The sequence below is a fragment of the Solea solea genome, chromosome 18 (genome assembly GCF_958295425.1).
Source record: "Solea solea chromosome 18, fSolSol10.1, whole genome shotgun sequence".
Lineage (NCBI taxonomy): Eukaryota > Metazoa > Chordata > Actinopteri > Pleuronectiformes > Soleidae > Solea > Solea solea.
The window spans coordinates 23,044,288-23,068,441 of record NC_081151.1 but is presented as its reverse complement, the minus strand read 5'-3'; the positions used below and the strand labels follow the sequence as shown (position 1 = coordinate 23,068,441).

Below are 24,154 nucleotides of genomic sequence, written 5' to 3'. Positions count from 1 at the left end.
AGATTTACCTCAGTGACACAAAGTGACCACACGAGGCAGCAGTAGACCAGCAGCTGCTGTGTCCCCGCAAGCTAAAACCACTGATTTTCTCTATGAGCTTTGGTGTGGGAGAGTGAGTGGTTTACAAAAACAGTGAAATAAAGTCATCTATCAAATTTGGACCCATGATTAGAGTGTGTTACCGTGTCCTGCAGCAGCAGGAATATTTAAAAGAAAACATTAATGTGGTTTAAGCATGAAGTGCAGACATGACCGTCCTCCCCGCTAACCCGCTAACCTGCGTTCCAGATGTAGTCGGAAGTCGGAATTTCCCGAGTTGGGTCATCAAAGTGAGATTGGCTGCCATTCATTTTCTGTTAGGATACCTTCTGTTGTTCACTGTGAATCAGTCGTACACAGAAATGTTTCTTGGATTCTTGACTCAAATCTTAGGTCACATGACTCCCAGCTCCGACCTACGATTTCAGATTAAATCGACCGTAGCATCACTGAATACAGTTGAAATAAATAAACAGTGAGTTGTTTATTTTTTTATTGACTGTTCTTCTGCGAATGTTGCATCACGTGTTTTTATTCTGTATTTATTACGAAAGAAAATTAAACACTTTGACCAATCAGGAAGCAGAACGCCACAAAGAGGCGGAGCTCTCCATTCATTTGTTCTCCACACGTGTAAAGTGTGGCTATTTTTACTGATAAAAGAAAATTTACGGCAGCTTTTGGGACCATTTAAATAAAATATCACATTTCATTTTATTAGTTCTTGCGCATTTTTGCTTGACTAGAAAACTTTAAAAGTAGCTTTTAGACTGAAATGTTCCTTAAAATACGGTAAAAAAGCAAAGAAATTCTCTTCTGTGATCAAATGAAAACTTAAAATGAGTTCTTTACCAATTAAAACCATAGAATTTATTATACAAACATACGTCGTTTTAGTTTGTTCCTCATAATTCAGTCTTAAAATAAGATGAAATATCGGATCAAGACAAAATTAGATGAGATTATCTTCAGGTGAAAAACCAAGATTGTCTTTGAAATATATAATAAAATAAAATGATGTTTAATTAAGAGACCGAAACACTTAACACGTATACTTGAATTTAAGGCCTTAAACCTGATGAACGGCTGAATCATGCTGTCATTTGTTGACTCTTGGCATTCATTCACCTGCATCAGCGACGCTGGGGAATATTGAGATTAGGATCAGGAGATTAAAGAGGGTGTGGTGAATGAGGTGTGATTAATGAGTGAATGAATGAGGAAACAGTTTGTTTGTTTGCTGTCCGTCTGTGAGTGCTGGCTCCGCCCCCTCCTGGAGCCTGAGGCCTGTTGTTTCTGCTGAGTCGTCGCTGCTGTCACTGGAGCCGAGGTTGACACCAGGAAGTGGGAGGAGCAGGCAGGGCGAGAGAGAGAGAGAGAGAGAGAGAGAGAATGAAAGAGAAAGAGAGGGAGAGGGAAGACAAGGTCGCTCAGGTGGATTCAGCTCCAGCTCCTCACCCTCTCACCCTCCCTCACCCTCTCACCCCTGTGACTCTGGAGCAGCAGGGAGCCTCAGACAGGTGTGTTGTCTTTGTGTCTCAGGCAGCGCAGGAGCCTGGACCTGAACCCGGCCCTGGCCTTGGTCCTGGGCCTGGACCTGAACCCGGCCCTGGCCTTGGTCCTGGCCCTGGTCTTGGTCTCCATGTGTGCCTGCAGAGGGCAGGTCAGTTGGAGGCGTGGCTACAGGAAGCCCAGAGGATCCTGGGAAAAGCTGCAGGTTCGTGTGGCGTCGTCATGCAGGAGAGCGTTGAGCAACAGCTGGTCACCTGCCAGGTAAGCCACGCCCACACAGAGAGATAATGATTTTCTGTCACATGTAACACAGGAGGGGGCGGAGCCTCTCAATAATGACATCATGAATCTCACGATAATGTTATTTAAATTTACAATTTCAAAATAAAAGTGTTTGTTTTGATGTGGAATATATAATACATTTTATAAAGTAATAAATACAACCACATAAATGTATTAGAGGGTCACGTTTGGCCCACGGGCCACAGGTTTGACACCTTTGCTTTAGTTTGGAACATTTACGAGGCATCACTGAACAAAGTGAACACCTTATCTTACACCTGTGAGATAAGGTAATATAAAATAAGATAAGGTAATATAAGTTAAGATATGGTAATTTAAAAAAAAAAAATTTAAAAATAAAGAATAATGTTTAAGTGTTTCATTTTAAAATAAATAAAAAAAATCATTTATGAAAAACACTGTAAAAGTCATGGCAGGCGGCCATTTTGTGCCGTCTGCCATGTTTCTATAGCAACAGTGTATTTGAATAGTTTTGTTTGTTAACATGATTCATTCAAATGAGACGTGAGACTTTGTTAAAGGTGAAGTTTTGCTTTAAAGTTTGAATCAAATCTAAGAACAAAAAACATCAAAGTTAAAATTATGAGATTAAATTAACTGATTATAATTTTTTTGTCTTTATAACATTGTGATTTATAAAATGACTGATAGATTTTTAATTATTGGATCATTTTGAATTGTATTGTGATTATTTTGAATTTTGACTATTCTTCTGTAAAGATTGGATTTTAATCTCATTATTTTTTACTTTTGTTCTCATAATTTTGACTTTTATTCAAATTATTTAATTTCTTTCTCGTATTTTAAACTGTTATACATGTAAATTTGACTTGATTTCAAAATAAAAGTGACTTTAATTCTTTTTATAATAATAATTTTACTTTTAATCTCACAATTTTAAATTGACATGAGATCAAGTCGTAGATTTTCACTTTTTTGTTCCTTTTATGAGCAGAAATGAGCTTCTTAATGTTAAAGTGTGAATAAAACAAACAAACAAACAAACACTGAGCTCCTGTGAATCTAAAACAGGAGTTCAAATATGGATAAATAAGTCAATAAAAATACATTTTACACATTTTCTAAAGTCATGAACATGTTTACATCGTCAGATTCACGTAAACTTTCATCATCATAATTCATTATAAACGATTAAGGATGAGCACTTCCTGCTCTTTAAACACACACACACACACACACACACACACACACACACACAGACTGAAAAACAAGTTTAACTTCTCTGAGTCACTTTCTCACACACACTCACACACACACACACACTCACACACACTCACACACACAGCAAACATTTTAGCAGAAGTGTGTGTTTATGTTTTCAAAATAACATAAAAAATGAAATGAATAAAGTTTTCTTTCATTGTTTTGTTAATTACTTGTTTATTCGACATTTAAATATCAACATGACAACAAACGTGTTTGAGTAACATGTGACGTCTGATGTTCAGGAGATGTTTCTGGAGATCCAGCAGAAGATGGACAGTCTGTCAGCGCTCGGTCCAGTCTCTGATCTGGAACCAGACCTGGGACCTGAACCAGGACCAGACCTGGGACTGGGACAGGTTGTCTCCCAGCAGGAGGCAGCAGAGCTGCTCTTTTCTAAAGTGAAGCTCCTCAAACAGAAGCTGGTTTCCTTCCAGAAACTTCTGCAGGAGGAGAACACAGAGACACAACAACAACAACAACAACAACAACAACAGGTCCATAATCAATCAATCAATAAAAACGTAGTTTAACACTGTAAAAAAATGATTTTCAATTTCATTTCTGTGGAATTGTTCTTATTTTTGATCTGAAAGTTTTTACACGAGAAAAATAAAATCTTTAACTTTGATAATACAGCGAACGTTAATAAGCTTTAATTCCCTGGTGTTAAATTCACTGTCACAGATTAGAGTTTGTTTTTTTTGCAAATATAAGAAATGATCATGTTTGAATTCTTAAGTTGTTTCTCATGACAGAATTTCTTTATGATAAGTTTAACCTTTTAAAATTTTGAACAGTTTTTCTTCATTTTCAGGCTTATTACTCTCTTAATGTGGCCTCATTCAGTGAGATTAAGTGAGATTTTGTTAGATTAAGTTAGATTTAGTTTGATAGTTTTAAATATTCCAAACAGGAACTCACAGATTATTTTTCTTAAAAGAATTTTTAAATTGATTTAAGAATATTTTTTGGCAGTGTAACAGTTATTTATTATATTTATAATCCTGTAATCTAATCCCTGTTTGTCTTCCTCGTGTCCGTCAGTCACAGCGCCCCCCTCAGTCTGAGCTGAGGCGCAGCAGCGTTCAGGAAATCTTCTCCTCGCCGAGAAACAAGTTCCTCAGACAGAACAGTCTGCAGCAGCAGAAGGTGGGTGTGTCCAACCTGAGGCTCACGGCCCTCACCTGGACCATCACACACACTGTATTCGGTCCATGAGATATTTATGTTTTACGAAATAAATCAAGATTATGTGGAATAAAAATGATAGAGTTCAGCAGATGATGGTCTTAGATTCATGAGACAGACTTTAATATTCTGTTGATTTATTCATAAACATTAATATTATTTAAAGTTCTTCTACATTTATGTTCTTCTGTGACTAAATGACCGTACGTCAAAACTGTTGTTGATATTTAACCTATAAACCTGTTTTTGTTGGGAGTTTTGTATAATCTGACCTCTGACCTCTGACCCTCGACTCAGACTCAGACTCAGGTTTTAATGTCGCAGCTCGTCTGTGATTTACTTTCACTCCCTGTGAAACGTTTTTTTTAGACCCCGTTATTAACTCATTTTAATCTCCCGAGACACAAGAACTCACTGATAAAGTTGCACAAAGTGCTTCGTAATAAATAATAATAAAGTACGACAAGATAAAATCAGTAAAAACACATTTGAAATCACATTAAAAACAATAAAAAATACAGTTTCTATGTCTTTAAAGTCTCTAAACGTGCGTTCTGTGTAGTAGACATTGTTATTGTTTGTTGTTTAGGAGCTGGAGCAGGATCTGAGTGAACAGAGAGGACTGACTCACGCCATCGCTCGACTCTGCAGCCAAGAGTCAGAGGAGCTCAGTCAGCCATCGCCATGGTAACGCCATCTTTATTACTACTAATATTATTATAATTATTACTTATGTGCTTATATTTGACTCACATGTCATAAAAACACAAATATATTTATATATCGTTGTATTTTATTATATGTATTCAATTCATTTCAACTTTATTTGTATAGCGGCGAATCACAACATACATTATCTCAAGGCTCTGCACATAAACAATTATTATTATCATAGAGAGCAGAGAAACAAACAAGAAATCTCAAACATGAGTCAAACGTGTGCAGCATCTGCCAAGACAGGCTGTGGTGAAAGAGGAGAGGAGGGGGAGAGGAGGGGGGAGAGGAGGGGGAGAGGAGGGGGGAGAGAAGAGCTGTCGCTGAGTTTAAGAACTTGAGAAAGTTTCTCACATTTGCACAAACACCACGTTTACCAAAAATATCTCTTTACCAAAAAATACACAAAGCAAATACATTATGAATAAAATAAATAAATAAATGAAACCACACATCTCTGAATGTTTCCACATCATTCATTCACTCTGTAGACTTTAAAATCAGTGTTTAACCTCGTCTTTACCGTTCTTTTCAACGTGTTTTCTGCAATAATCATCTGAAAGTGTCGCGATCTCAGACTGAAAGAAAGAAAGAAAGAGTGTAGGTGAACTGAAGGGTTAATTTCCAGCCTCTTCTTCTTCTTTGTGGCCGTCTTCTCTCTCGCCGCCTGCAGGGGGCCTCCTGCTGGGCCTGATGTGCGCGCCGTGGATCAGGAGAAGAAGTGGGCCGCTCTTCACAGTGGGTTCCTGGCTGTGGAGCAGCTCTGGCTGCTTCCTCCCTCTGAGGTAAAGCCTTCATCGTGACAGCTGAAGTGCCTGATTATCACTTTTCAAACACAGAAAAAAGAAGATGAAGAAGAAATTGCTCTTCTCTCTCTGTCTCTCTCTCTCTGTGTCTCTCTGCCTGTCTGTCTGCGTGCTTGATTATCACCTCTGAGCAGCAGCAGCAGCAGCAGCAGCAGCAGCAGACTCTCCCTCTGTTGTGTGCTCGGTGTTATGAGGACTCCTGCGGGGCGTGATGAGGCTGATGTGTGACTCCGTCTTTTCTCTGTCTTGTCTCCGTGAAGGTGACAGACTCGTGGAGGAGACGCAGACGCTCTGATGGAACAGCGGGACGTGTGATTGTCCCTCAGAGTCTCATCAGGCGTCTCGGGGAACTGGGACTGAGAGCGGCGGCTCAGTCTCTGGACGAGGTGATGCTTCTGTTACATTGTCACACAGTAATGGAGGTCGCGACATTTGACCTCTGCACAAAGAAATACATTTAAAAATGTTTATATATTTCATATAGTTATGCTTATGAATGAACAAAAAGTGATCAATGAAAACAAGCTTGAATGTGACAAAACTGCACACAATATTTTGAATATTCATGTATAATGACATTATTTTAGCTCTTCATAGCTTAAGAATGTTTTATTTAATATAGGTTTTTGTAACTTCAGTTTTAAAACTTTGTGGGTGTAGTTTTTACAGTGTTAGCGTTTTAGTTTTAGTTTAAACATTATAGCATTAGCTCTGTATAAATGTTGTAGCTTTAGTTGTATTTAATATAATGTATTATTCATTTATTATATAAATTGTATATTATTCTAAGTTCTTATAGCACTTCTATTTCCGGCGGATGCCGTAGCAGAGCCGCATAAAAGCAACGGAATTCAGCACGACCGGAAGAGGAAGTAGGAGAAATAAAACATCCGGTTTTCTTTTCAGAATAAAGAAATCCCGTGTTGAAGCGACATCGTATTTCACTGAACTACAGAAGTAGAAAGAATCCCTCTCCTGCTTATTTGCTCGGTAGAAACACAGCTCCGTTTTTGTTGCGTTTACAACATTTGCAGCGTATTTCCGTGCGAGAAAACCTAGTCTCGTGACTCCAATTGTCCAGCCGTTCTGCAACCAGTGTATTAATTTACCTGGCAACAGGAAATTCTATTTTCTGATTGGCTGATAGCTTGCTAATTCAACACACCTGTGTGAATGAACTACGCAGAGCAGTTTGCCTTCGCGTCATCGATTCATAGATTAATAATTTATTATGTGCGGTGAGGTTTTTTTTTGTCACTTATCACCGTGAGAAATGTCGTGTGTGAGAACTCTGTTTGTTACTGTAGCTCTTGGAGAATTAGCATTTGTGTCACATTAGCTTTGACAGCATTAGCTTCTCTGTTGCTGTTGTTTTACAGCGTTAGCATTTGAGCTTCAGGCATTCTAGCTTTATGTTTTTGTTTTTACCATTTTAGCTTTAACTTTTGCGGAGCTTTTCGTTTATCTTTCATTTTAATCATGTGTTTGTTTAATGCATTCCTTCAGGTGTACCAAAAATAACGTTTATCAAGCTAAGGCAGATAAGCCAAGCAGGTTATTTAACTGAGTTTAGCAACACATTATTAGCTTTACAAGCTATGGTAGCTTATTCAGAACTGGAGTTAAGGACCAAAGTTTAACTTATTATTAGCTTTTTGATAATATAATCGGGCTAAAAGCTCATTCTCTGTTATCTTTAAACTTGACTTGAAGGCTCAGAACAGCTGCTTCTCATGATGGCTGCCAAAACAGACACAAGACATTTAAATATAGCATAAATATATTGACCTTTATGTTTTATATATATATATATATATTTTTAAATGAATCTCTATGTAACGTTCACAGTAAGTGATGTTTGCAAAATAAAAAAACTAGAATCAAATCAAAGTGAAAGACAATGACAGAATTTTGGGAAGTAAAATAAATAATTAAAAGATAAATAGTTATATTTTTATTAAAAGCATAAATGAGTCCAGTCTTTGTAGATCAAATGTCTAATCTAATTTATTTTTGTTTGAAATCTGACGTGATAAAAGCGAGCTGGAAATTAAAGCCGCTCTGATGCTCTGATGAAAATTCTTAACATGATGTTGTTTTTAATGTCTCACCCCACGGGTCATAGTTTTTGATCACACATGACAAAAAGAACACAACAACAAACATAAAAGATAAAATATGATCAGTCGGACTCTTGAAAACAAACTATCCTCCTCCTGATTCATGTAGTTTGGAGCCAAGTGGGTCAGAAAATAAAAATAAAGTTGTTTTCTCACTGAATAGTTGTTATGTGTCTTTTTTCTCCAGTTTTCCTTCAACAATTAAAATTTTTTCTACATGTTTGTGAATTCAGGTTTCCCGTCAGACACTGGACGAGGATTTGTTTCTTGTTCTGCACGACGTCTCCTTGTCTTTGTCCTCCATCAAACATCTGTTGGACTCACCTGAGTCCAGCAGATGTGAGGAGGACGAGGATGAGGTTGAGGAAACTAAGCCGAAGCTGCTGCAGCTGCAGGTCAGAGTCTCTGCAGCAAACACTTCATATAAAGACACACTTATTTTCACTTTTAGTCTCATTTTATAACAAAGTAGAACACTTTGAGATGAAATGACATAAATAATAAGAATGTTTTATTGCCAGATAGGTATGCACATAAGGACTTTGTCTTGGGGGTTTTGTTCATAAGCAAACACAAAAAGAAGCATGAATGAAGAAAATCTGGATTAAAGAAGATTAAAATTGGAAAAGGAAAGACATTACAGCACAAGAATTATGAACAATTACATTAAATATATATATAAGGCTAAAATGTATAGATTAAAGGTACAGAAATAACATGAGACATATTTTCAGTGGCACGGGTTAACTAGATTTTCCTTCACACTCCTTCAGAACGGGATCAGACTAAACGGAATTTTTCTTTTTTTACTTCAGAGTCTGTCAGCAGAGCTGTTGACCCTTGGCGATGAGCTGTCCTCTCAGGGGTCAAAGGTCACCGCTGTCCTGGGCTCAGAGTGTGTTCAGCGGTGTGTCGATGACCTGAGCAGAGTCCTTCCTGTGGTCCAGGCTGCTCTGACCAGCCGAGAGAAGCAGCTCAAGAACCTGCAGGAGGAGACTGTGAAGCAGAAGGTCAGAAGGTCACACACTCTGTCATCATTGACTCCTGTTTAAAGGGATAGGTCAGGATTTCTTTATTTTAAAAAAAGTGTGGTTTTTTGAGATACTGATAAGTCAGCATGAAACAGGCAGACTCACTAAAAACATAAGTCTATGACATCCTGAAAACATGTCCACGTCTTTATCTCACTGAGACAGACTTTTCCAACAGGAAGCTGAGGTTTGTAAACCACTCACTCTCCCACACCAAACCGTTTTAAACGTTTTAAGCTCACAGGGGACACAGGAGCTGCTGGTCTACTGCTGCCTCGTGTGGTCACACATGCCGAATAATGCAAAATAAGACATTTGAACTCACTGATGAAAGCAGCAGTGGATCAACAACTCCTGTGTGCTGTGATGTTAAAATCACTGATTTTCTCTATGGGCTTTGGTGTGGGAGAGTGAGTGGTTTACAAACTTCAGTTTCCTGTTGGAACATTGCTGCCTAAAGGTGAGTTCTGTGGCTTAAATCTGTTTTCCTGCTCACAGCCGTGTCAGTACCTCATACAACCACACTTTTAAAATAACCTCCCTCTGATGACACAAACAACAACAGACTTCCTGAATGATCTACGTGGTGCGTCCTCCTCACTTACCTGTGTCTCATGTACGTTTAAACACCAGAAATGGAAACAATAACGTGTTCTTGTTTGTGAGCAAAAATGTGAGCATTTGTTGTTTGCATGACAGAATCAGTGTCGTGTGTCAAACCCAACAGAGACGTCTGAGCGAGTTGCATGCAGCCTTCACCTCTAACCAGACGACGCCTCCTCCTCCTCCTCCTCCTCCTCAAATAACCAATAAACTCAGTGAAACTCTGAGCCCTAACCAACAACTACAGGTACCGTTACCATGGAGTTTTTGTTATGTTCTTGTTATTTGTTATTTTGCTGTACTGTCAGTAACGCTGCCTTTTTAGAAGAGTTTTGTAGGTAAATATAGGTAATAAAAATAAAATAAAGTGCACTGACAGAAGCTGCACATGTATCTAATGGAGGGAAAAACATCAGGATGTTGTGATGCAGATTTTTATGATTTAAATGTGCAGGTTGTGAATGAGACGCAGGCGTCTCTGCAGCTGCAGGTGACACAGGTCAACTCTCTGCTGGAGGACGTCGAGCAACGCAACCCGTCCTCGTCCCTCGTCCACCAGGTCAAACGGCTGCAGGTGCGTCTCCTCGTGCTTAGACGAGCAATGACAGGGTTAGATTATTTTTAGAGATTTTTCTTGTTTTGAAACAAAATACAACAAACAAATAAATGAAAAACAAAGTCGGATTTCTGAGATTAAAGTTGGAATTCTGAAGGAAAAAAGTCAGTTCTGTACTTTAAATTGGAATTATGAGGGGAAAAAAATCAGAGTTCTGAGACTAAATAAATGACACTAACTTAAAATAACAACGAAAACATGTTAGGTTACATAAGTTATGTCATGAATCAAAAGTAATAAGTTTCTTCTTAAACATTTCTAACCATGTGGACATCTTGTTTGTCAGAGAAATGGTTCAGTTGAGTTTCCTGTGTGCAGGATGAGCTGGACTCGTCTCTGCGTGGCGTTCACTGTCACTGTGAGCAGCCGACGAGCAGCGAGGAGCTGCAGCACATGTTTGAGCAGCTGCTCCACAGCCTGCAGGAGCTGCTCACTCTGGGCCATGAACGCCTCACACACCAGGAGCAGCAGCAGCAGCAGCAGCAGCAGCAGCAGCAGCAGGAGGAGGAAGCAGAGCTGCAGAGCAGGAGTCACCTGCAGCAGCAGCTCAACAGTCACACGGTCAGTCTGTCTGTTATTCTGTCTGTGAGTCACATGTTCAGTCTGTCTGTGAGTCACATGGTCAGTTCATCACTTCATAATTTCGAAATATAAATATTCCATGTTGTTATTTTTTTATCAGAGGTTCTTCCAGTTCCTGGGTCATCACTGTCAGACCCTGCAGTACCTGACCTGCAGACTTCCACAGAGCGCCATCCACAGGTGGGGCAGTGCAGTGACGGGCCTGCAGGACCAGGTGACGCGTCTGCAGCAGCGAGGACTGCAGGAAGGAACCAGGATGCAGGAAACATTGCAGGTAATTTGATCTGTTAGAGAATATTGATACTTTTATCTTAGTTTGAAGGCAGTTTTGTGTGTGTGTGTGTGTACAGAATGAAAACATTACTGAGGAAAGGAAGTGAAGTGAGGAAGAAAAGTGAGTAAAGGAAGTGGAGTGAGGAAGAAAAGTGAGGAAAGGAAGTGAAATGAGGAAGAAAAGTGAGGAAAGGAAGTAAAGTGGAACTCAAACAGTTGTGAGGTAAAAACACTGGAGAGTAAAATACTAATATAGTGAAAACATGAGGTAAAAGAAAAGGAAAAACATAAATGTTAACAGATAAAATGACCACGATAGTAGAAGTTCTTACTTCAGGATGAATTTAAAAGCTGCTTCCTGAAGACCTGATGCTGCTTCTTCATGAAGAGGTTTAAAGACTAATCAAAGAATCTTAAAAGTGATCCTGAGGTGCAGTCATATCCTGTAACAGAAACGTGTCCTCTCATCGTCAGGTGTGGACACAGTGGGAGGACGACCGTTCCTGGACAGACTCCCTGCTGAGAGAATTACAGACTTCATTTCCCAAGATGCACAAGGAGGGTCCTGACTGTGATCAGCAGTTATGTGAGGATCTCTGCAGCCTCCAGGTAATCTTATATTACTACTCATACGTGAGTGGAGATAATTGTGATGTGCTAACAGGCAGCAGAACCAGAAGACGCAGTTGCATTTTACCATTTTCCCTCCTGCTCATTTTCTTTGCACTCCAAACCCGAATTGGTTCAATTACATGTGAGCGGATTGGCTGTTGTAGAGGAACATGATGTTCCTTGACTTTGATGCCAGTTATTAGTCGAGCAGAGGTTGATTTCGCTTCGTCTTGCCCTTCCCGTGGGATCAGACATGATGATGATGATGCTTGTGTTCATGTGAAGCAGACCAGGTGTGGACGCTTGAACCACGGTCAACGGTGATGAAGATGAAGCAGGAAGACGGAGAATCTCTGGCTCTTTTTAACATCGTCAGCTGAAGTTCTAATAAAGGGAGAACTTCCAGTGTCCAGGAATAGTTTCCCTGAATACGGGTTTCCAACTTCAGCATGGGATTCCAAAAAGACTCGCCTCATAAAATCTATATTTTAAGTCTATGATATTTTAAGAACGTGTTCACGTCTTTATCTCACTGTGAGACAGACTCTTCCAACAGGAAACTGAAGTCTGTAAACCACTCACTCTCCCACACCAAACCACAGGAGACACAGGAGCTGCTGGTCCACTGCTGCCTCGTGTGGTCACTTTGTGTCACTGAGGTGAATCTGAATGAAGGATTTCAGACACCAAAGTCATAAAATAAGACATTTAAACTTATTGATGGCGGCAGCAGTGGATCAACAACTCCTGTGTGCTGTGATGTTAAAATCACTGATTTCCTCTCTGGGCTTTGGTGTGGGAGAGTGAGTGGTTTACATCTTTCCTGTTGGAAAAAAAAAAATACGTTTTATTCACTAAGAGTCATATCTCAGGCTGATTTCTCCTGAACTATCCCAAAATCTGTATAGGGGGCGCTCAAGAGTGGGTTCAGAATGCATTTCGGTCTCTGTAGCTGTAAACCTAGAATGTTTTGAGGGTGAAAACCAAAAAGTCCAGTGAACGTTTGCACTGTGTTTTAAATAGTGTTGAATAAAGTTTGTGTTTGTGTGTGTGTGGCAGGAGCTTGCCGATGTTCTGCTGCAGAACAAGGCGCGGTTCTGTCGGATGCTGGAGGCGGGGCTACGGCTGCAGGCATTAGGCTGTAGAGGAGTGGGCGTGGCCACCAGTGAGCTGCAGGTGCGCTGGAGAACCCTGCACATGAGGGTGGACAGTGAACGCACCAGACTCAACAGAACCAAGAAACTGAGACACAGGTGAAGTTTGAACTTGATACTCAAAGTTTAAAAGTTCCTTTTTTGTTTTTATTTAAATTTTACTGAAACGTTTCCTTTCCTTTTTGTTGTTGTTTTTTTGACAAACAGGTTCATTCATGACTCTGCTGTCCTGAGTGAGTGGATGAAAAAGACCCGAGAGCTGATGAACGACTGGAGTCAGAGAATCACTGTGGCAGAGAACGAGGAGACAGATGTGGGACAGAGACGTGAGCTGTACCTGCAGTGTGTGGTGAGCAGTGAATGACACAGGACAGCAGGACAGTTAATGACCAACAGTCAGAAGTGAATTCACTTACATCCGTATTTATATTTGTAGGCTTTGACTCAGGAGTTTGAGGCTCGGTCTGGACTGAAGGTGGCCGTGGTCGGTGCCGGTTCTCAGCTCGTCCAGTTGGAGGAAGACGGCAGAAGCTCTGATGGAAATCCAGAAGATGATAAAGATAACGAGACTTCGGCGCCGCATCTGTGTTCCATCCACTCCAGGCTCAGACAGACGGAGGACGACTGGTCCGGGCTGCTCACTGGACTTCCTGTCGTCCAACAAGCTCTGCAAAAGGTGAGGAGCCTCTCACTAACGTTCACTTTGGGGAGAACTGGTCCGATGTTGGTGGCCAAAGGTCAAAGATCGAGGTCGCTTGTTTACCTCTGTGTCCCTGTGATGGACTGACGACCTGTCCGGGGTGTGACCTCACCTTTCTACTGTATGTCAGCTGGGATTTGACACCAGCGCCCCCCTGTGGCCCTCATGTGGAGGATAAAGCAGTAGAAGATGAATGGATCACACAGTAGAGGGAAATGACAAGATTTAACTGTAGAACAAGACCACAGACCTCCGGTCCACTGACCACAGCATGAGAGGACAAGCCTCTTTAATCGTGTCTCTAATGTCAGACTTCACCTGAACTCCACACGTTCACTTCAGTGCAGTTTGGATTCTGCCGCTCATCTTTTGTCACCAATTAGTTTGAAACAAACCCTCTGTGCAGCAGCAGCAGCAGCAGCAGCAGCAGCAGCAGCACAAAGACGCTCTGAAGACTCTTATCACCTTCACCACCTACAATCTCTCTCCTCCTTCTCCTTCAGTGTCTTTCTTCTCTCCTCCTCTTCATTCCCTCTTATCTCTCTCGTCTCCTCCTGCTGTTCTCATTTTCTCTTCCTGTCCATCACTCGTCTCATTCAGTCTTTGTCTCTTATGAGCCTCGTCTTTTTTTATCTCCTTTTTTATAAGAAACTTTTGAGCCCAATTAAATAATAATTTCACACACATTATGATTCGACCTCATTTAAAGTTGCAGTGCGTAACTTTTTTTGTTGATGTTCGTATTCAACAGAAACGATGTAACATTATTTGTTTGCTTCGTCCTTCATCTGAAAACATTCAAAACTGTCAGACCTGACTGAGGGAGTGTTTGTGTGCATACAGCAGCAGAGCGGGGGCGGGTGGAGTCAAGAACTGCTGAAAGAGCAGGGTGTTTTTGAGCAATGGAATTGACTTCTGAAGCCTTCTGTGGACGCTTCTTTGTGTTTTCAGTCAAACTCTGACCTGTTTGTAGTCGCCTGACTTTAGTATCTCAGTGTTGTTGTAAATTGAGTCATTTGAGTTTAAAACCATGAGGTAATTGTACACAGATTGTAGCTGTTGTTGTGGGCTAACAGTTACAGCCACCAGGGGGCCTCTTTTAGTTTACGGGGCCCCAGGAATGTGTTTGCTTTACGTGCCTTCTTGCAACGCCCCCTTCTGAAAGGATAAATTGTCGTGTTTTATTTTGAAGTATGACATCATTTCTTCCTCTTCCTCTTCTTCTTCAGTGGTGGTTGAGGATGTTGAGCCAGCAGGGGGCGCTGCTGGAGCTACAGCCCTGGCTCGGTGCTGCTGAGTCTCAGCTGCAGGAGAATCGCAGCAGAATTGACCGAATGTCCTCCACCAACGCTGAGCTCAGAGAGCTGCTGAAGTGCTGCAAGGTAAACATCGACTGTCACACGTGTTTGTTTCGCTCAAAATTCAGATTCATTTAAATAAAAATAAGGGAATTTGGGACCGTTCACACGTGTACCTGCGTCACTGACTCTGCAGGAGCGTCGGAGTGAGTTGTCGGCCCATCAGGCCGTACTGGACCACGTCAACCTGCCACTGCAGACCTGTAGTACCGATGACGACCAGGCGGGGCGCTACCGACACATTGAGTTTGCAGAGGACCAGGGTCGTCTCAACCGTCGGTGGCTCAGTTTCCAGGAAACGCTCAACTCTCAGGTCAGGAAACAAACTACGAGCAGCTACGTTGGTTCAGTTGTCATGGAGATGGATGTGTTGACGTGAAATTACTCACCTTGTAAAATATATCTTCTTCACTATCCTGCTCTGTGTTTGTGGATTTCAGATCCAGATGCTGGAGCAGGATTTACAAACCCGAGCAGAGCGGGAGTCTCGACTGCGGCAGATCGACAGCTGGATCGCAGATCAGAGCCTGTGGATGGACTCGGCACAGACGCCCAGCAGCTGGACAGAGCTGCAGAGGAGCATCGACATCTGCGAGGTCACACGTCACATCTGGACTCTGATATTATCGCGTCAGGTTTTAAATGTTCCATTCTTTAAAAGTCCCCTTTGATTCTGTGCTTCAGGGCCTCGAGGAGAAGATCCGGCTGAAGGCTTCAGCTCTGCAGGAGCTCAGAGACAGAGTTTGTGGAAACGGCAGCTGTGATTTTGCGTCTCACACGCACAAATCCATCCAGACGTGTGCGGCTCTCACTCAACAGGTCGGTGAATAAAGCTCAGCCGTCTGTATCTGCACCTCACACCTTTGTTTCTGACTGGATCTCCTGCTCGTCTTTGACAGAACGACTCGCTGAAACGGAGGCTGACTCAGACTCGGCAGCTGTGGGAAACTGTGGACGAGAGTCTGAGTGAGACGAGGCTGAAGACGGCGAGGACGTCCCAGACTCTGGTTTATCACAGCGACCCTCGGCTCTCCCTGCACGCCCACAGACATCTACATGGAAAGCTGCAGGTACAACATTAGCATTAGAAGCAAATGCAGGGTTTTAAAAACATGTAAAGCTGCTGAAAACATGACCTTCACGTCTAAAGTGAGCGTCGTCCCTGTGGTGACTGTGCTGTGGTGTTTGCAGCGTCTTCATGAGGACACAGAAGCTGTGGACGCAGAGTGGGACGAGCTGAGCCGGAGCGTCTCCTCCCTCAGAGGCGCGGTCAGCTCTGCGGCTGCCGTCCTCCTCTCCGATCAGCTGGACAGACAGAGACACAGGTGAGACACTGTCTTCTGGGTCCCCAAACAAGATTTTCTGGACCTTTTTAGTGTTTGCCAAATCAGAACATCACAGATGTGGCTGTAAGTGAGTTTCTTTAGGATCAGGATAGTTTTACCATGTTTAATAAACACTGTTATATACACACAGACAGACTCACAGTGTCTCTGCTCTGCTGCTCTTTCAGTTGGACCGAAGTGTCCGCAGCTCTGCACCGGCGCCTCCACAGGAGCCTGGAGATCCTGCAGGCGTGGGAGGCCCACGCTCGCCTCGCTGCGACGTTCTCTGAGCGGCTGCAGGCGCTGCAGAGCGACGCCTCGTGCGCTGTGAGCTGTGAGACGTCCGGAGACGACTGCGCTGAGGAGCAGGTCACCGCCAAGATTCAACACCTTCAGGTGAGAAGAGTGAATGAGAGAAGTTTGGGAAAATCCGGCCGTGCAGGGAACACAACACACATCTTCTCTCTCTCTGTGTCCAGAGTCTCCTCCAGGTCACCCACACTCTGCAGTCTGACCTGCAGGGGGTGCTGGAGGCTTCCAAGGCCCTGTGTCGCTGCCTGGAACCCTCAGCTGCCGCTCTGGTCCAATCAGAGAGCAGGTTGTTGTCACGTGGTGTCCTGCAGCTCAGTCACATGCTGACAGGGAAGCTGCGTGAACTGCAGGTGAGTGGAATCCTGTGTTTTACTGCACGACAGTGAGTTTTTACTGTTTTTATGCAGTTTTATTGCTTGTTGTACGTCTCTGTTTCCTGTTTATACTGCAAACCAATCACTTATTGATCATCACTGATCATTTTGTTGACGTACTGTTGTTTTTCAGTTGTTTTTAAAGCATCAATCCTCAAAAAAAGGCCACATTTTGACTAAATCTTCACGTTCTCGTACACAACTTGTAATCCTGACACCTGAGGTTGACACACAGTAGATCCATAGCAGAGAATTTACTGTACGTGTGTGTGTGGTGTCTGTGCAGGAGGAGCTGCAGCAGCTGCAGGAGTTCACTGACGTCCTCCAGTCACTGGACACAGACGTGGACGTTTGGCAGCAGCGTCTGGACACCGTGGTTCACACAGGAGATCAGGTGAGACAGAGGTTTGAATGACTGATAAACAGACGCATGCAGGAACTTTATTGATCCCCAGACGTGGAGATTATTGTGTCACAGCAGCACCGTTTCAGGAAAACAACAAAGAATATAAGGTGTTTTAGGCAGCTGTACAAGAAGGTAATATTATAATAAAGGGTTTAAAAAATGAATTTGGCCAGATAAACAAACGGCAATTAATAAATAGTGCAAATTGATATGATATTATATTAGAATGTAACCTGAAAAGAGGCTTTTACTCTGAAATCAACATCTTTAGGTGCTTAATATGTTGTTGCCTGGACATTTTTCTTTGGCTAAAGTGGAAATAGAGTCACAGGAACTTTTTTGAATGAATGAGTAAATAAAAATTTGTTTAAAATTTGTTTATAATATGCATTTTAATAAAGATTAGATTATTTTTTTGATTAATCAATTAGTCGTTTGGTCCATAAAATGTCAGAAAATGTTTTTGTCTACAAACCAAAATGATTTAGTTTTAAGGATTTTTTTGTTTTATGGAGCAAAGAAAGCAGAACAATTAGAATGCATCATTGCAGCCCTCGTAAAGATATATTTTTTTTATTGTTTAATTAATTTAAATCTCGTTTATTATGTATTTTATTGTAGTGATTGTATTCTGTATACATGCCATATATATTCATGTCTTTTATTTATTATTATTATGTGCTGAACTTTACAATCTAATTTCATTTAGCAGTGAATATAAAGATAAAGATTTTGTGTTTACAGAGTGAATGTTGGGTTTTATGACTCTGACACGTTAAATGAAAGATGACACTTCTAGGCCTGTGAATATAAATATGTAAGTAACAGAAGAAGAGTGAGAGTGGTAAACTGGACCTGGTCCGGTCCAGTCCGCTGTGATCCCTCTGAGTCTGTGATGTCATCATTACGTTCACAGTCCGGCCTCCTGGAGCCGAGCGCTCGCTCTGCTGACCTGGACGTCCTGAACGAGCTGAGCTGCAGCCTCACGCTGGGCGACGCCGCGGCCCGACACCTGCGACGCCTCAACCGCCGCTGGGCCACCGTGTCCGCCAGAGCCGAGGAGACCTGCAGGTGAGTGAGTGAGTGAGTGAGTGAGGTAATCCATAACATAACAGAGCACTAATCCTACATTAAGTGAAATGGATTGTGGGGCTGTGTGTTCCTGTGAGACCTGTGCTGAAGATGAAACCAGTGATAAAGTGTGTGATGTTGTTGTTGTTGTTGTGTGTGCAGTGAGCTGCACACAGAGTGATAAAGTGTATGATGATGTTGTTGTTGTGTGTGCAGTGAGCTGCACACAGAGTCCCTGAAGCAGCAGAGTTTCCAGCACAAGTGTGAGAGCTGGACGTGTTTCCTGCAGCAGATGGAGGACAGCGTGGCCGTGGACGTGGCCGGTTCTTACCTCGGCCTCAGGCAGCAGCTGCGCACGCACAAGGTACGGGAACAACACAGAGTCACACACTGCACACACACGTGAGATGTGACCGCTGATCCCCCATGTGTCCTGGTTTTGTCAGAGGTTTGAGGCAGAACTTTCCACTGGTCACCAGATCCTTCACTCGGTCATCACTGAAGCTCTCCACCTGCTACAGAGAGGAGAAGTGGACGACAGGTGAGAACATGACCTTCATTTATGTAAATGTGGAGTTGTTTGTTGAAAGTGTTTGATTTACATCTACACTGTGGATTTTTATGACCACCAGAGGCTGAATGTTAATGATTTACTCAAAGATGTCAGGAGTCAGTGCTAATGTTGTGTATGCTCCTGTTTGTTTCTGTTTCTTAAGTCTGTTTTCATCGTGGAGTTACGTTCACTCTTTTTACACAGTTAGGATTATTGCGATTATTTTGTAATTGCTGGGTGTGGTCATTTTTGCATAATTCTTCTCATTTACTGTGTGATTGACAGTTCTACTATTTAGTAACTGCTATAGTAGAAAGTGCCTTCACTGCAAAGAAACCCCAAGAAAAGCATGTGGTACTGTGTCGGGTGTTTTACAGGAGCGACTTCCTCCTGAAGCTGGCGCAGCTCAGAGAGCACTGGCAGGGGGCGGTGCGGCGCGCTGACCAGCGGCGCTCCCTGGTGGACGGTCTGGTGAAGCACTGGCATCTGTACGGCCGCAGCCTGAAGAAGCTGCGGAGGTTCCTGTCCGACACGCGGAGCCTCCTCCCGCCGAGCGGGCCGCCGTGCTGCAGCCTGCGGCAGCTCAGACGCTCCCTGAGAGACCTGCAGGTGAGACGGAGACGACGTCACAGAGAGAGAGAGAGAGAGAGAGAGAGAGGGGACTTATGGGAAATCAATGAAGGAATTTCAGCCACTTAACAAAAAGATTCACCTTCTACGTAACTACAGAACATGTTGACGTCTTTATCTCACTGTTAGACAGACTTTTCCAACAGGAAACTGACGTTTGTAAACCACTCACTCACTCACACCAAACCCTATAGAGAAAATCAGTGACTTTAGCTCACAGGGACACAGGAGCTGCTGGTCTACTGCTGCCTCGTGTGGTCACTTTGTGTCACTGAGCTCAATCGCAGGAAATATTTTAAATGCCAAATTGACAAAATAAGACATTTAAACTTAGTGATGGAGGCAGCAGTGTATCAACAGCTCCTGTGTGCTGTGATTTTATAATCACTGATTTTCTCTATGGGCTTTGGTGTGGGAGAGTGAGCGGTTTACAAACTTCCACTAACAATTGGTAAAGTTTGTCGAACAGTGAGATAAAGACGTGAAACTTGTTCTTAAACATATCATAGATGTAAACTGGCTCAAGTTTCTCGCAGGAGAACGACACACGCGTTGAGCAACAATGATTAAAGCAGTGAATACCATTAAAGAATGTGAATAAAGTGAAGTATTAATTGTTATACAGTAATACTGTAGTGTTATAAAATATCATTTATACAAAAGAATAATTTAAAAATGAGTAAACAAATAAATTGCAAAGGCAAACCAAGATTACAACCAAGTTTCCAGGATGATATTTATAAATAAAAGTGAAAATGGCTGAAAAATTGGAATACATGGAGTAAATGGATATTGCGGTCGTTCATATAAATTGTTTTTTATTTTCTAAAATTGTGATCATTTTGACGGATTATTTGGCTTTTTATATATGTTAGAAACACTGACATTGGCTATAAATATGGTCAAATTCTGCTGTAGCATAAATAATTAGGCTTACATTTAAAAATGTCACATTTTTAAATATTGTTTTGTCGATTCCATGTGTTTTTTGAATAACATTTAGTTGTATAAATAATAATAATAGTACATATGATGATTATGAATGCAGCAGGAAAGGTAATCACAGATTTACTTTATAATATAATCCATATATTTGGCCCAGCCCTGAGTGAAATGGTTGTTTATTCAGATTAAGACCAGATTAAGATGAAGACACTGAGGAAACTGATTGTATTTACATCACAATGAGAACAAACGAGACGAGGACAAGAGTCTTTGATTAGCACGACAGAGGAGTGAGGAGAGTTCCCTCTCCTGTGGCCTGACCTCGTCTCGTCTCACTGGTTCAGAAGTTGTTGTCCTCCTCTGATGTGGGTGTCTTCACCTCCACCTCTCCAGCACACTGAGCTGCTCTTCCAGAGACACCAGAGCAGCTTCGTCCACACGCTGGAGGTCGGCCGGCAGCTCTTCTCCATGGGCGACGACGAGACGCAGACACGGCTGCAGGAGGATCTGGGGACGCTGCAGGAGGAGTGGGACGACCTGCGCGGTCTGCTGAGCCCCAGGCTGCGACTCACGCAAGCCGTCGTCCAGGTACTCGCTGTCTTTTATTTATTTACTTTGCAATATTGGACTTTATTTATCTTTTTAAACACTTTACATCAAGTCACGAGTATTGTGGTTATCGGTTAATTAGATTAAAGTTTTGTGTTTTTTTTTTTATTAAATCGTTAGATGTGGATATTTTCTAGTTTCTGTTATTTTCAGCTTCTTAAATGTGAATATTTTCTAGTTTCTGTCATATTCAGCTTCTTAAGTTTGAATATTTTCTAGTTTCTGTCATTTTTTCAGCTTCTTAAATGTGAATATTTTCTAGTTTCTGTCATTTTTCAGCTTCTTAAATGTGAATATTTTCTAGTTTCTGTCATTTTCCAGCTTCTTAAATGTGAATATTTTCTAGTTTCTTTGATTTTTCAGCTTCTTAAGTTTGAATATTTTCTAGTTACTTTGATTTTACAGCTTCTTTAATGTGAATATTTTCTAGTTTCTGTCATTTTCCAGCTTCTTAAATGTGAATATTTTCTAGTTTCTGTCATTTTCCAGCTTCTTAAATGTGAATATTTTCTAGTTTCTTTGATTTTTCAGCTTCTAAAGTTTGAATATTTTCTAGTTTCTTTGATTTTACAGCTTCTTGAATCTAAAAAGCCTCTGAATGCTTTTCTCACGTCTCCTCCACACTGTCACTGTCCTGAATCTGCTGCATTAATGTGATTTGTTAGATGTTAAAATGAAAAGGACGAATATTAACATATGGACGCATCGTCATCTGTTTGTCTGTAATCCTATCAGCTCCAATGAACGTCTCTAAGTGTTTGCTTTGATCTGTGTGATCAATTGTTGTTGTTGTTTGTTATGCGTCAGAACTGGGAGCGGTGCGAGGCCGGACTATCAGACAGCATGCTGCAGCTGAAGGACATCAAGATCAGACTGAACCAGTCGCTCCCAGAGAGCGATGACGAGCTGCAGAGCGCCGAGAAATTCAACAAGGTACGTTTTAACCACAGGAACTCACTGGAGTTAACTCACTCACACAAAATAAGAAATTTGAAGTTAGTTAATGGAGGCAGCAGTGGATCAACAGCTCCTGTGTGCTGTGATGTTAATCAGTGATTTTCTCTATGGGGTTTGATGTGGGAGAGGAACAGGAGTGTTGTAACTGAAAATGGGGAACACGTTCACTCTGGTTTTCAATTACTAAATACATTGTCCGCTATTTAGATAATCGACGCATCAATTTGTTTGTTTAACTTGTGTTTTTTTTTCACTTTTTAACACCATAAAATACAGATCTTGTCATTCATAATTTGCATAAATCTCCACTTCCACAAGAAGCTGCAAAAACAAACAAAAACACAGTACAAAACAAGGATTTTAACACTTTTATATTTTCTGGGTGATTTGCTCCATAAAACAAAGAAATCATTCAAACTGAATTATTTTGAGAACATCAGCATTTCCAGGTTTGACAAACACTGATCAGCAGTTTTCAACATTTTCTCGATTAACAGAGAAAATAATCGACAGATTTATTGAGATTATGAAAGTAATTTTTATTTTTGAAATGATCGAAAAAGCAGTTCAAACCTGGGATTAAACTGTCAACAAAGTCAAGTTTGCAACAGGTTTGACTCGCAGCTCATCCTCCCTGACCCGTCCGTCACAGCCATTATCCTCCCTCCCTCCCCTTCCTCTATCTCACCCCTCCCCCGGCCTGGCCTGGCCCAGCACGGCCTGAGGCCCTTAATCCTCCCTGTGGGCGGAGAGGATGACAGACAGACAGAGAAAAGTGGGCGGGGCATAGACAGTGAGACAGAGAGAGAGACACTGGGGTGTAGCAGTGAGAGTGGCTCACACTGACTGTCGTGGTCTGTGTGCTATGGTATGCAGGAGATCGAGGACTCCCTGGTGGACTGGGCCGAGAGCCTGACGGAGCTGAGCACCATGAAGACGGATCTGTCCCAGTACATCATCGCCGACGACGTCCTGCTGCTGCAGGAGCAGGTGGAGCACCTGCGCTGTCAGTGGGAGGAGCTTTGTCTGAAGGTCAGTTTCCTGTTGGTTTCACTAATATGGTAATGACACACATTATCTCCTACAGACATTGACTTTTAAAAAAGTAAAATTCAACAATCACTAATGATAAAAGTAAATTCCCAATTGTAGGCATCAATAAATTGCATTTATCTGTCTATAGATGGATCTAAAACACTAAGGTGAGCAAGTTTTTCACTAATAATATGTACAATTCTAAATTTGATAAGACAATACAGCTTACTTTATTATTAATTACCAATAAAAAGCTAAAACAAGTGTTTATATGAAACTGCTCAGTGTTCAATACTGGTTTTGTATGTTAAATACAGAAGTAAAATTCACTATCACAGATTGGTGTGAGTGCAAATGTAAGAAATTGTAAAAAAGGTAAAAATGATCCAAAGTGGTTTAATGAAGAAAAGAAAGACAAATGTCTGTGTTTTAAGGGACATTACAGACTTGCGTCTTCATTTTCCTGAACTTTGCTCCTTCATTGATTTTAAGGTGACGTTTACTGGAACTAAACGATAAACAAAGTCAAAACACACGTGAATATTATAAATGACAGAGGAAAACAATTTCACCATATTTAAGGCTTATTGACTCACTTATCTTCCTTAAGTATTTAAATGAATGGCAATTAGTGGCACATTCAGGATCTTTGGTAACTTTAAGATTTTGGTCCTTATTATACAAATATACAAATTTTGTCATCACACAAACATGATTTCAAGAGGTTTAAACTTTAAATAAGAGGTTCACTCAAACTGAGTCCACAAACGTCACCGACAACTGTGTGCTCTGTTAACGCGCGTTTGTGTGTATTTTTTTTATTCCTAACATGGTTCAGATTCTCAAAAGAAAACATGTATAGACAGAGTTTATTCTGAAAGGAAAAGACTTAAAATACAGACGTTTTGTTGTGTTTGTTTGATAAAAACAAACATCACACAGTGTGTGTGTGTGTGTGTGTTTTGTGGTTTCTGGCTCCTCAGTGTTTCTGGTTTAAGCCGTTAATAAGGAGTTAAGTTAGTAAATCTTCACGAGTCTGTAAAGGGCGACTAAACACACCGACAGGTCAGTGTGTCTCAGTGTGTGTGTGTTTCAGGTA

At 41.5% G+C, this 24,154-nt stretch overlaps 1 protein-coding gene across 7 annotated transcripts in view; it reads left to right on the top strand.

Annotated features, from left to right (window-relative positions):
- The window catches only part of syne2b (spectrin repeat containing, nuclear envelope 2b), a 108,262-nt gene that overhangs the window by 61,662 nt on the left and 22,446 nt on the right, over window positions 1–24,154 (top strand). For 6 of the 7 annotated variants that reach the window (XM_058614571.1, XM_058614574.1, XM_058614568.1 and 3 more), the window contains 32 exons: window positions 1,582–1,812; window positions 3,324–3,575; window positions 4,126–4,230; window positions 4,859–4,956; window positions 5,657–5,768; window positions 6,050–6,175; window positions 8,143–8,304; window positions 8,725–8,919; window positions 9,668–9,790; window positions 9,998–10,117; window positions 10,478–10,720; window positions 10,842–11,015; window positions 11,489–11,623; window positions 12,686–12,879; window positions 12,988–13,129; window positions 13,217–13,456; window positions 14,710–14,862; window positions 14,975–15,151; window positions 15,279–15,434; window positions 15,523–15,657; window positions 15,738–15,908; window positions 16,030–16,163; window positions 16,352–16,559; window positions 16,643–16,825; window positions 17,136–17,243; window positions 18,172–18,326; window positions 18,543–18,690; window positions 18,773–18,867; window positions 19,257–19,488; window positions 20,848–21,042; window positions 21,871–21,996; window positions 22,897–23,052. In XM_058614571.1, coding sequence (XP_058470554.1) covers window positions 1,582–1,812; window positions 3,324–3,575; window positions 4,126–4,230; window positions 4,859–4,956; window positions 5,657–5,768; window positions 6,050–6,175; window positions 8,143–8,304; window positions 8,725–8,919; window positions 9,668–9,790; window positions 9,998–10,117; window positions 10,478–10,720; window positions 10,842–11,015; window positions 11,489–11,623; window positions 12,686–12,879; window positions 12,988–13,129; window positions 13,217–13,456; window positions 14,710–14,862; window positions 14,975–15,151; window positions 15,279–15,434; window positions 15,523–15,657; window positions 15,738–15,908; window positions 16,030–16,163; window positions 16,352–16,559; window positions 16,643–16,825; window positions 17,136–17,243; window positions 18,172–18,326; window positions 18,543–18,690; window positions 18,773–18,867; window positions 19,257–19,488; window positions 20,848–21,042; window positions 21,871–21,996; window positions 22,897–23,052 — 5,184 coding nt within the window. The remainder of the gene's footprint in view (window positions 1–1,581; window positions 1,813–3,323; window positions 3,576–4,125; window positions 4,231–4,858; window positions 4,957–5,656; window positions 5,769–6,049; window positions 6,176–8,142; window positions 8,305–8,724; window positions 8,920–9,667; window positions 9,791–9,997; window positions 10,118–10,477; window positions 10,721–10,841; window positions 11,016–11,488; window positions 11,624–12,685; window positions 12,880–12,987; window positions 13,130–13,216; window positions 13,457–14,709; window positions 14,863–14,974; window positions 15,152–15,278; window positions 15,435–15,522; window positions 15,658–15,737; window positions 15,909–16,029; window positions 16,164–16,351; window positions 16,560–16,642; window positions 16,826–17,135; window positions 17,244–18,171; window positions 18,327–18,542; window positions 18,691–18,772; window positions 18,868–19,256; window positions 19,489–20,847; window positions 21,043–21,870; window positions 21,997–22,896; window positions 23,053–24,154) is intronic. The other variant, XM_058614570.1, reaches the window with a different exon arrangement.